The sequence below is a fragment of the Poecilia reticulata genome, linkage group LG6, assembly GCF_000633615.1.
Source record: "Poecilia reticulata strain Guanapo linkage group LG6, Guppy_female_1.0+MT, whole genome shotgun sequence".
In the NCBI taxonomy this organism is placed as follows: domain Eukaryota; kingdom Metazoa; phylum Chordata; class Actinopteri; order Cyprinodontiformes; family Poeciliidae; genus Poecilia; species Poecilia reticulata.
This window is the reverse complement of record NC_024336.1, coordinates 11,768,112-11,781,018: the sequence shown is the minus strand read 5'-3', so window position 1 is coordinate 11,781,018 and position 12,907 is coordinate 11,768,112. Positions and strand designations below refer to the sequence as shown.

Below are 12,907 nucleotides of genomic sequence, written 5' to 3'. Positions count from 1 at the left end.
CGGAAGAAAACAGAATTACTTATTCTCACCAATTTCTAAAACGTTTTCAATGTGAAATTAATTTGTTTTAGTGGGGTAAAAGAAAAGCAGACTCACAAAGTTATAGCTTATATTTAGTCAAACTGTACCTATATGAAAAACGGGCAAACTCAGCTGACTCTTCACACAATTCGGCTATTTTAGTCTTTTTTTTTTTTTTTACAGTCTGGTCTGCATCAAATTAATGCGTGCATATCAGTGTCCTCTGATTTTTAAAAATGTTTTTTCCCTGATGGCTCTGGGAACAGTTAGGACTTTGTGTGAACAAGCACCAATAGGCTGCATCCTTACAGGGCAGGAAGTGCCAAATGGATCCCATATGACTGGCATCTGGACTAACAACCTCCACCCCTATTTCTGACTGTGGAAAAAAAAATCAGTTGAACAATGAGTCTGTTTGCAGGGAAAATAAATACCTTGGGGGATGTTAGACACCTGCCAGATTTAGATAAAGACTTAAATGTGTTAATAGTTATCATAAGCTGCATGGTTTATTTTGCCTAACGTTTTGTTGATGAATTTACAAACAAAGGTAATGTAAAAGACGAGGTCTGTTTAACGATGTTCCGACAAAACCAAAGCATCTGGTAAGGGTTTTCTTTTTAGACTACAGCAAACTTTAAGTGAGGTTTTTCCTATAGTGTTCCCTTCCTACTTGTAGATAATCTTCTTGAGATCTTCAATTGCTATAACTGGTTAATGCAGTAGGAGTCCACTTCAGTCTTGGTCTGTCTCAGATTAGCTGTTACTTTTCAATATGTGAGACCAAGCAAAGAGGAATCGTGGGATTTGTGCAGATAGCTATAATTCACAAATACTTGAGACCCTCTTCCCTCTAAAATACCTGAGTCCCTTTTCCCTCAACCTATCGCTGACTGTTTTAATGGTTCCAGCACCAAGCGTACCCTGATGTGCATTAATACGCACAGTGGAAACCGCCTTAGCACTACCGCAGAGTCTAACTTATTTCTTTACAGCCAATCAGTGCCAAGGAAAAAGACTGGTGCTCCTGGATTGGCTGCTCTGCAAATGCCAGCCATTAGCATATCAAGTAGCGTTTGCCCTGGCTATTTAACTTTAGCTTTTTAAGCTAAATTGTTTTTCTGAATATTTTAGATCCACAAACTGGCAAATTTTCCACAACTAATTTGCTGTTATGTTCCACAAAAAGATCTGCGAAGAGGTAAACTCGTAAATACTGAACTGCGTATTGGTGCGGGTCAGTTGTAGTCTAGATTTCTAGTGGGGCTGTTTAATAAATTAATAACTGTTAACAAGGTCCATACATGTGATCAATATCAATAGATAATATGTCTGATAGAATGTTCAATAATTCAACAGAACTCCGATTCAGAACCACACTGCATTCTGGGGAATTAGCCGCTCAACTTCTCACGGCTAACTAAGCAAGGTTGGTAGCATCAGCTAACTCACTCGCTCTTTAGTTACCTAGCAACAACCTGTTGAATAACTTGTGCAGAACTGCTGAGTGAAAACTGGATAAAACGGGAAACGCCACTAGTTTGGTAGCACTCCAGATATTTAAAGCAAGAGACGAATTGATAATTACCTATTGATAGATATCAGACTCTTGTAACATGTTACATTTTTTAGCCATATCATTCAGCCCTAATTTCTACTAAGTCACGATGTAAAAAGAGTTATCTGTTGTAGGTCAAGCGTTAACCGTTAAAAGCTTTTCAACAAAACTTCCCCTCAAGAATCTTAAGATTTGCCTTTATGTTCTTCAGTAAACACTGAAAAGTCTCTGCTTTTTATAATTAAGCCTCAGCATCCCAGAATGTGGGTTTTTTCATCTCTAAACCATTAACATTTACATTGCTCGGTTATTTAGACAGAAGCCAGTGAATCTACACAGGAAACTGAGATTGGAAATAGTGCGATACTATAATATTCCTCCTGTGTGAAACACTCTGAGAACAAAACTCATTTTTGGTCAGGGTCACTGGTTGATGCAAATGTCAGTTAAATAGCTTTCACTTAATCTGCTGAATCATTTTTGTCATTTACACCATTTTATTATCAGGCCGTTACGCCGGTCGGAAGCGGTTTACAGGTATATGTTTCTCCCAGGATGATAATTTGGTGGCACGCTGCCTCCCAGCTACATTTCCAACGTAAATAATCGTTAGCCTATGTGGTAACAACCTCCCAATGGAAATATAACGCTCATAAAACAGGATTCCTATAAACCACCGACATTTTTTAAATTGGTATTGTTTTGACACTACAGTCCACTTTGGTCTTAATTTCTCTACAGCAACTTTAAGCCAGAAAACTAACAAGAATGCATCATAAGTCTTCTCCTGAATGTATGCTATCAAATGTTTTTATCCCATTAACAGATCCACACTAAAATAAAAATAATTCCCTTAAACGTCTAGAAGACCCAACAGAGAGCTTGTATTGGTTTGACAAAGAAGTTATATGTTTCTGCACATGTGAATAACTTTATTGCTTGACGTAGAGTCTACTGATATGACACATTCGGTCTAAGATGACACATTTAACCCAGATGTGTCTTGATATTCCTTTGGCTGAAGTTCATGAAGACCTATTTGAGTAACTCTCCCTGCATGTTTCCATCTGGTACTTATGTTACTGTAAGCTATAATAACTTCAGCAGGACTTGATTTATGACTTTATCATATCATAACCTTTTTCCCTGCCAGAGGAGAGGTATTTCATACTGATTTGAAAATGTATGTACTGCAGTTTTTCTGTTGGGTTTGCTCCCACAGAGGAAGATAAAGACATTTTTACACTATATTTTTTTACCCTCGTTTTTGTCTCCAACATTATAATTCCCACTATTCACTAGACAAATTCATTTTCAACTTCAAATCTTTGGGGAAAAACATGAGTGAGTCTGGCAGGAGCAAATGGGAGAACGTTTGTATGGACCTACTCATTATTATAGGAATACACCAGGCCGGTTTATTTTGGCTCCGAGCGATCCGAAGGCACCGTCAGTTTTTCCACCGTGGCTCAGTGAAGGAAAGGGAGCGAGAGAGAGAGGGGGAGAACCAAGGCTAGCTGTAGGAACTTTCAGATTTGGGACTAACTACCTCCGTTAAACTATGTTCTCCATTCACAATGCATGATGTTTTCCACTCGAAAGAACTCATCCATTTTTCATGGTATCCCGAAGCCGAGGCGGCTCAACCGCACGGAGGGAGACCAGATAGATGCACTGCAGCGGATCTGACATCCTTCCCCCCCACTTCTCCGCCTGCTGCAGCACAACAAACCTCAAAACAGACTTAACTGCTAATAGCTAGGGAAAACTTCACTGTGATACCTTGGTGTGGCGTAGCAACCGCGATGCAGTTTTTGGGAGTAAGACGTCGTGTTTTCCAGAGTCACTAGGATCGGATAAAAACATGAATTTTTCTGCTTTTCGAAATGAGACAACTGTGGGATGTTTTGCACATAATGCAAACGTTATGTGCATTTCTTTTCATTTAAGTTGATCTGTGTTGTTGCAAATTTAATGGAAAGACATCTGTACAATTCAGTATACACACTGAATTGTAAAATGCATGAATTCACATGCTTGGTACACTGGGCACGTGCATCTTGTTGTTTTCCAATACTTATGTTATGAGATAATGTGAAAGGGAAAGTGACAGAAAATGATTTCTGATTAGGCTATTAACCTGAAATTCACACTAGATGCTGGTAACAACCCAAGTAACACAAAATTGTGCATAAATTAAATTAACTGTAATTAACATGCAACACAGTGGTATTTTCCATATTCTATTTTATGGCACCAAATGATAAATGAAGTAGGTATAATTAAAGGTAGAGCCATTTGAGTTCAAAGCACTTATGATGAACTACAAACAAGAATCGATTCCTCTTAACCTGACTTAACTAGGTTAAGAACTAGTTCTTGAGATGAACTGGCACAACACTGAGTGCTGGCAGACTTCATATGAGTGATTATGAAAGAAGAAATGGACAAAAACATCCTTAAGAATCTGTAGGTGAGATGTGGGTGGATTTTTCAGCAAGAATATGGTACTGAGCTAACAGCCAGGGGGACTCCGTTGAAGAGAATGGAAAAATAAAGCTGCCAGAGTGGCCCAGTCCATCAACTGACTTAAATCCGATTACAAAGAAGAAGAAGATCCCAGACACATTAAGATCTATCTGAGACACTTTTAGTGCAATAGACCAACAATCATACCTGAGCAATGTACATCAACATCTGGGAGCTTCCCTAGCAGTTAGCATGTTCACCACCTCTTCCATTGGTCATTCCATTTCCTTATACAGAACTTAATTTATAGAACATTTTGCTTTTAAATCTTTTTGTCTGTTGATAATTGGTGTGGATTTCATGTCCAATTAGGAGTATGTTTCAGTAGAAAAATCTTGCTGTTTCAGTTTGTATTATTTCCAATAGGAGAGCATAAAACAAGATATGTAGGTATTCTTACTTCTTCCCATGTAAAGTAAGACAGCTCGTCCCCTTCCAGGTTGCGAATTTCACCGTGATGCGGAAGCTCTTCCACAGAAAAGTCGATGTTTGCTAAGCTGTAGAAGTGATTCGAGATGTTCAGAATCTCCTCGTTAATCACTCGACTGAGGCCTTCCTTGATGGAGAAGTTGGACGCCTGAATGGGTATAAATCGGGGCATGATGTCCACCTTGACGGTCAGGTCCTCCACCGTGCTGAAACCATTGCTCACATCCAACGTGAAGCTGTCGCTTCCCTGAAAGAGATGGACATTGACATGATTTACCGATGATCGGCGACGGGCCATCGGAGACGGGGTTTGTTCAGATTTATTTCCGTTTCAGCATGATAGAAGGAAGTACCCACTAACCTGCAAAGATGCAGACACGTAGAAGACGCGGCTCAGATCGATGTCTTCCTGAGAGAAAGAGTGGATGTAGTCGAGGACCGGGGAGGCTGCGACCTCTGAGCTGTTTTTCAGCATGACCACATGACCGAGTTTAGGTAATCTTTTCAGTGTGAAAATCATGTCTGTAGGAAGGATATCGGTCTGCTCCACCTGAAAGGCAAAGGTCGACATCATCAGTATTTTCTACATTAGAGGAAACCAAGTGCATAAAATGTCAATAAAATCTGCAATAAAAGCTCAAAGGGGTAGGTAGCATTATGTGTTTTCCAGCCACACTGAATAGTTTGACAACACATCCAAGTAACTGTTAAGTTCAGTTAAGTCCATAAATATGCTGTATTTATCTAATACGACTTAAATGAAATTTCACTTTGTAATAGAACGCCTTAAATTTGGGCTTCTGTCTCTTTAAGAAACTCCAGCTCTTTCCGAAACTTTGCCTTCAGGAAGCCTTCACAGCTTTGCTCCTCTATTAACCCTTTAATAATGTTTTTACCAGCATTATACTGAGAAGTAGCTTGTATAATGAACTCAAAACGCTCAGTTCCACCAGGTGTTTGCTAATTGTTGGTGGAGCAGATAGGGGAGTCGAGGATTAGGGCTGCTCTGTGAGGGGGAGCTGCAGGAGGAGCTTCGTCATCGAAGACAGCGCATCCATTGAGACGTTTTCCACAGCTGATTGTTTGCCACGGAAGATTAATGGATTTCTTCAACATACATAAAAGAATCAAAGCAAAACTTTAGGTATGTTTTTGATGAGGGATTAACATTATCACATGACATAAAGCTAAAAAAAAATAAATTTTACATAATACTGCCCCTTTAAAAAATTGCTGCTTTCTAACTCCAAAGACCACATTTTGATGTACTCATCATATGTTTTATCTCGGTATACACAGGTGAAATACTTCTTCAAGCATGAAACACCAGTGGGCCTTCCACATGTGATTTAGAATTCAGTATCTTATTAATAATGCAAAGCTACATTATATCTTGGAGAGGAGGCTGTAAACTGTAAAAATCGTCTCAACCAGTTTGGAAAACAAGAGAAATCGGTTTAATTACAAACTACTGTTGCAGAATTTGTGGAAAATCCCTTGTTTATTCTAACCATGCAATGTTGACTTCAGGTTTTCATTTACACTTAATGACTGTGGAATAATGTACATTAAGGAGCAGAAACATGCTTTGACACAAATTTGATAGCAACTCCTAAAAATACTTCTGTGACACTTGGAAACAATTAAGCTGCTGTTTTTCCACACAGGCAGATTTAAAGCCCATCCCTCTAAGAAATATTTTAATCTGTTCTCTGGAGTCTGAGGCCTTGGCCTGTCTAGCAGGCATGCTAATACTTTATTTTTATTCCAGAAGACGAGGCTACTATTCATGTCATAGTAAGGATGCGAAAGCTCCCAAAGGTCAAATTCACATCCCAGATCTTGGACGGGGCCAATCTGTCAAGGCTTTCCTCGATGAATTCTTCAGTGGTTTGGGCACCCACAGGTCGATATTGCAGAACTAAATTGAGAACACAGTTGCGGAAATTCACGTTTTGACTTTTGGAAAAAGGTTTCTCATTATTTCGAAAGTCAAAACATACAAAGATGCACTCAGAGTGTGTTATGACTGGACCAGCAATTTAAACTTCATTAATTGCTTTTAGGATGAAGTGCATGCAGGCTCATCTTAGAAATAACACCAGGCTTCAGGAAGCTCCTGTGGGGATACTCAGTGCTCTGTTTTCCACACTTAATAGACTGCAATTTAGTGCACACACCAAATTAAAAGCAGCAGCGGTATAGTCACATCAGCCCTAGCTTTTATGTGGTAGATTAGAAGCAGGGTTACGAAACGTTAAACTATTCTTCAGGAGTCACGCGAACGCCTCTTCTGACGCATTACAACAAAGTTCAAGAAACCTTCAACAAACCAAAGGAAAATTACATGTCTCTTGTAATCGTTGCTACATTGTCTTAAAATGAGTGCTGTCAATTGATTTAAAAAACATTAATCAGATTAATCACTCTAAAGTTTAAAAAAAATATTTGAGTTTTATTGCATCAAACCAAACATCAGTCTTCTAGGTTTTCATATTCAGAGAGATTTAAAAGAAATAATTTTGTTTCTAATGTAATTTAGAAATGTTAACTATAACCTGTTGGTGCTTCAGTGGAAGGACAATTCATCACTGTAGTACGTAGGCTACATGCTTCCTTGGTTTGATCCAAATGTCCATGAGTTTTAAAAAAATAAATTTTGGTACTAATGGCCTTTAGTTTTACAGTAATCTGATAGGAAGGAGGCAGAGATGACAGGGGAGAGACATGCAGCAAAGGAACCAAGGTCGGGAGTCTGACTTGGGACAACTTAAGTTTCAAGTTCTAACAGTGGTCCCCAAAGTCGGTCCTCGGGGGCCGACATTCTGCATGTTTTAGTTCTCTCACTGGTAGTAGTAACAACCTTTTCAGCTGGTCAATGTTCCTCTTAGGGCTTCTAACGAGCCGTCATTTGATCCAGGTGCGTTAAACCAGGGAGAGAACTAAAACATGCAGGATGCCAGCCCTCGAGGACCGACTTTGGGCACACCCACTCTAACCACAATGTTTTAAAGTGAATTTTTCTCCTTGCTCGTCTTTTCGCTCGCATACGTGACTCTGCATTGTTGAACACAGTACAACGCTAAGTAATGTGCTACTGCAAACTAGGTAAACGTCAACAGGAGAGGGGTTTTTAGGTCAAAATAGGTAATGTAATTAATCTGCATTACGTTAACATGTTAAACGTTGTAGATTAACATGTTAATGTTGACAGCCTTAATTAAAATTAAATTTTTTTTGAGAAACAATTTTTGCAAATGAAACTAAAATCCCAGCCCAAAAAGTTTCAACAAATTTTAATTCTCCAGTTTGTAAAGATTACCTTGAGATGATCCTGGCTGATTATGGTGTGCTCCCCCTCATAAGAAATGATGACCTCATTGGTTATCACCTCTGGCTCTGAAAGGTAACCTTGTTTAAAAATCTTTATTTTAAATAGGCCTTTTTCAGACAGTTCCTTTGCTCGCACTGTGAAACCAAAGAAATCCTTGGCCTTAAGGCTTTCATAATTGTGCTCATATGACACGACTCCCTTTTTCAAGTCCTCCTGGGTGAATTGTGAAGCCTCAATCCCACTCACGATAATCCTGCCATCACTGGGTGGGGACGTAACCTCGAACTTAATCTCGCTGTCATCTCTGATGTCCATGTTGGAGTCGGCGCTTAATAGGCTGGTGTCGAGGGTCTTGGTACTTCCATGGTCAATGACGATCATTGTGTTGTTCACCAATTGGAGGTAGGGATCACCAGCTTGGATTTGAAGCATCGCGGTGGTTTTATGAAAGCCATCTGAAACCTGCAGGGGAAACCGTTCTTGATCTGCTCCGTGATGAACGAATAAGATGATCTTGTCCCTCAGGTCAGCTTGTGTAAAACGGAAAACTGGCTGCGACGGATTGGACGCCGACATGATATTGCCTGAAAGAATTCCTTCTCTGGCATAGACAATTTGAGTGTCATTGACATTTGAGTCGTCATCTTTAAATTGAATGATGTCGGTTGTGAGCAAGCGCTGACCCCGGCGGACCACGTTGAAGACTTTGTCCACTATCCTCACTGGGACGTGCTCATTCTTGAATTGAATCTGTATTTTGAAGATGCCCATCACCACTTTTGGACTGTCTGAATCTTGCGCAGTGGCTGAGAAGTGGAACTCGTCGCTTGTAGTCCTGGAGCCATCATGCTTGTAAATCAGCCTGCCATGTTCAAGATCTTCATTACTAAAATATCTAACTGCCCCATCAAATCTAGGCAGTCCTGGGGCATCCCTTATAAGGCGTCCATGCTTTGGTTCTTGTGTGACTCTATACAAAATGTCCTGGGAAACTGAAGACTGCAGCCAGAGATGGTTTTTGTTCAAAGCTAGCTCACCTCCTTGTAAAACAACAAGATGCTTATTTGTCAAAAGATAGTCATCCGTTCCAGAAAGTATGCTTATTGGGAAGCTATATAATGGAGAGTACTGGTCCTCAGCAGAGACTCTAAACTGAAACTGGTCATTAGTATCCACAAATTCTTGCATCCGCACTACGTAACTCAAAGCATTGTCCAAAATGTCCTTCTGTGTGAACATGTCACCCTCGTTCAACTCTTTGTCTGATATCTGGAGACTACCATGTGCAGGAGACTTCACAAGAATGTATTTGATTGTTTGCGGATTTGGGGTTTTGCCCTGCACTTCAGTCTGAAGCTTTGTGATTATCTGCTTCTCTCCAGGTTTGGCTTCTAAAGGTTCCAGATATGAAACTTTTACTTTGGGAGGTTGGATCTCAACTCGGAAGAGGTTGTTTGGGAGAACAAACTCTCCCAAATGGATGTCGAACAGAATGTTATCCACCTCAGTGTTTTCATGGCTATCTGTATCTGTGCTAAAATACCTAATTAGTTCTCGATCCAGATGAAACTGATGAAAACTTGTGACTTGCGTGTACATGCCATCATTTCCCCTAACTCTTAATTCTCCTAACACAGGAGGTTGTGTGACGATATATAAAATATCCCCATTACGAGGATGAGGGATGACAGCCAGATTCGGAATCCCTATTGACGCATTGCTTCCTTGGACTACGCTAAGGCCAGTGGTGCTGGCAATGATTGCATTTGGTTGCATTGCCAAAAACATAAAAGTGCTTGACTGAGTTACTGACCCACCGTCCGACACTTTCAAGGTCATTTCACTGGTCCTACCTGTTTTGTGTACGAAAAAGATATTTCCGTCTTTCAGTTCTCTGCATGTAAACTCTGAGATTCTTCTTCCTGGTTGCTGACTATTTACCAGGTAACCAAAATCAAAAGAGGGAGCCGAGGTCACAGTTATTACTAACTGGTCACAATTGGAGGCGGATTGACTTATTTTAAGAAGGCTGGGGCTCAAATGAGATCTTCCCTTTTCTGTGATTGGAAGTTCTACAGTGGATCCTGGTGAGGCCCTGGCTGGAATAATTTCCACCGGAATCGAATAACTTTGGGTACCTTTTAGGCACTCTGGAAGGTAGCTGTTACTCTGAACACGTACATAAAAGGAGATCTTATCACTGGTTCCTCCATTACCATCATGCATATACTTGATTTTCTTGTCGACCACATCAAGCAGAGAGAATTTTAGAGAGTTTTTATTGACATTAACATCAACCAGGCCATACCAGGGATCATCGGTGAGCGTAAAGATAATTTGCGATCGGCTCATCCCAGCAGCCCTGAGGTCAAATGTAGGTCTCAGGTTGTTGATATCAAGATAGGCTTCTTTACCATCAGGTACTTGCAAAGTGCTGATGCTGAGGAGTTTAGTTACATTTCTGAACACCTCAGGTTCAGAATCAGTTAGATGACATTCTTGGTCGTTTAATTGAGGCTCAGCAAATTGAGTTACGAAATCAACGATGGGTGAGGAAGTGGTGATTCCATCAGGTTCTCCATAGGTTGAGTAGTCATAGTCGTCTCCTTCACATTTTATATGGACATCTTTGGTCACCAAAGCATCCTGCAGACCTTTGTCCCGTTGATTTACTTTAATTTCACCAAAGCATCCAATGAAAGACTCGGATGTGATGTAGTCCTCAAAACGATTCAAGGACCCACTTTCACTAAATACTTCCTTCATCTTCCTCTGGATGCCTCCAAAATACAGGTTTCCTACCAAATCCAGTTTTTGTGATGAGTTGAGAAGAATGGAGGATGGCTGGCTGTCTACAGTAAGAACAAAAGAATCCAGGCTAACCTGAATCTTGACCCTGTGCCACTGGTCATCATCCAGCTGCACCTGTGTATTCTCAAGGGACTTTAGACCATCTCCTAGATCCAAAACCCCTTTGAGATAGCCTTTTACAACACCGATGGCAATAAAATCTGACGTTTGGCCATGGTGGAAGACAAGTAAAGCGTCCTCTATGGTGGTTTTCATTAGAAACTCCAGTGACCTTGGAGCACGAGTAGATCCACTCCATGTAGGGAAGGACACAAAGGAATCTGGAGTGCTTAAACTGATTGCCTCCCCGTCTGTATGCTCAAACTCACTGCTGCAAGATTCCTTGGTGTCTTGGCACTGCTTAAACGCCGAGTTGAGAATGTTGAACTGATGGGATTCGAATTTAACGTCAGTAATGCAGCCACGGAAAGGTGGGATGGCGTTGCTGAGATAGGAAGTGTCCAGGTCACCGGTTCCTCCAAGCCAAAGGCCAAGGTCAATATTTAGCCTTTCTCCACCAACATCCACAGGGACGTATGTTGAAAACAGACCATCTATCGTCAGGGTGAGCTTGCCATCTTGCAATGTCAGAAGCACCTGGTGGTCCCTGAGGTTGTTCAGCTGCACTTCTTGAGAAAAGGACAGCATGATTTCTCTAGCTTCCACTTTCATTCGTGCCTGTGGGAAGAGGACAGAAGAAGGTCACTAAATAACTTCAGATCTACAATTTTTAGATGCTGTATATAAAACTGCAATATAAAATTAATTTATAAATTGAGGTCTGCATGTACAGTATACATAAAAAGAATGTATACTGTACACATACTTTTTTTGTGATGTGTAGTGTTTATTTTACACACCTTTAGATTTAAAAGCTCAACCTTGTTTTCATCAAACCTGCTCATGTGACTTCAAATATGCATTTGCAATATTTAGCTGAAATTAGATGGTTTTTATTCTTAAGAAAAGATTTCTGCCTTGTCAACCTTCTTCACAGTCCACACATGTAAAGAATATGGGAGATGGTTAACTATATTACACAGCCATTACAAGTCATAAATTCCTGCTGCTCCTTCAGTGCTGCTCTGTGAGCCTCTTGGCTTCCCCTCTGACATGTCCTCCTCCTCCCCCCCGATTTTTAATCACTTCCAGACCGACATATAAAAGTCTTGATAATGTCACTGTCATGAAATATTTTTATCCACTTGATTATTTCTGTCTTCCCTATGTTCCATGTATCTAATGTCATTGAATTTTTAATTTTTTAATTTTTTATTTTGCAACCTTTTCCTGATTGATCACTTTTGACAAAGAGATCCGACTAATGCTGTGGAAGGCCTGTGCATGAGGAAAAAGCTCACAAGAACAGCTGGACTTTATTTAGGCTCAATCACAGGCAATTTAAATGATGGAAAGAGGCACAAAGTCCTTTATATGATGAGCTTCAATGTTAATTCCCAGCAACAGTTATAAGAAACTGCACCTTAATGCCTCCACTTTGCTTTATTTTCATGCTTATTTTTGTTTTACAATTAATTTGAATAGGTTAAACATTTAAAGTGGGTAAGTTCTGAAATTATTTCTCATTCTCCAGCAAAATGACACATAACCTAAAAGTTTTTGTCACTGTTCTGTCTAAAAAAGATACTGAAATTTGATTGGGGAATGAGATAAATAAATAGGACTTCCTGGGTCCTCCACATGGGAACATTTCTTTCAAAAATGGGGCAATTTTTTTTTACTGTTTTTGCCCCACAAACTGTAAAAAGTTTTTATCTATTTTTCTTAAAAGCATATTTCAGAGTGAAAATCCCGCCCTTGTGTCTTCATGTGGACCGAAAACAAGAAAGCATGGACATATAGGCCCAACCTATCACCTGACCTATAGCTCTATAATCCCAAATACATCATACGTAACAATAAAAATAGCAGATTATATGGTCTTCCTGCAATTTACTAGTTTCATAATGCAGTGTGAGACAAGAAGAAACTTGACTTTTTCACTCCATGCAAAAGATTCCACTTGCAGCTTGGTGCTCACCATTCATGTTTTTTGACATTATTGGTAACCTAATGTAGAGGCCTTGTCCCATACTTCCACCTACAGGTCCGGGTGAGAAAAAAACAGCATTTTGGGCTGTTCTCTACAGTTCTGTGTTGATAAAAAATAATTTTTGGAAATGTTT

The 12,907-nt window shown here is 40.0% G+C and overlaps 1 protein-coding gene across 1 annotated transcript in view; it reads right to left on the bottom strand.

The window, feature by feature from the left end:
• cspg4 (chondroitin sulfate proteoglycan 4) overlaps positions 1-12,907 on the bottom strand; it is a 91,231-nt gene that overhangs the window by 20,436 nt on the left and 57,888 nt on the right. The window contains exons 3-5 of the mRNA XM_008411185.2: positions 7,860-11,399; positions 4,899-5,087; positions 4,509-4,784 (exon numbers count right to left, since the gene is read on the bottom strand). Coding sequence (XP_008409407.1) covers positions 4,509-4,784; positions 4,899-5,087; positions 7,860-11,399 — 4,005 coding nt within the window. The remainder of the gene's footprint in view (positions 1-4,508; positions 4,785-4,898; positions 5,088-7,859; positions 11,400-12,907) is intronic.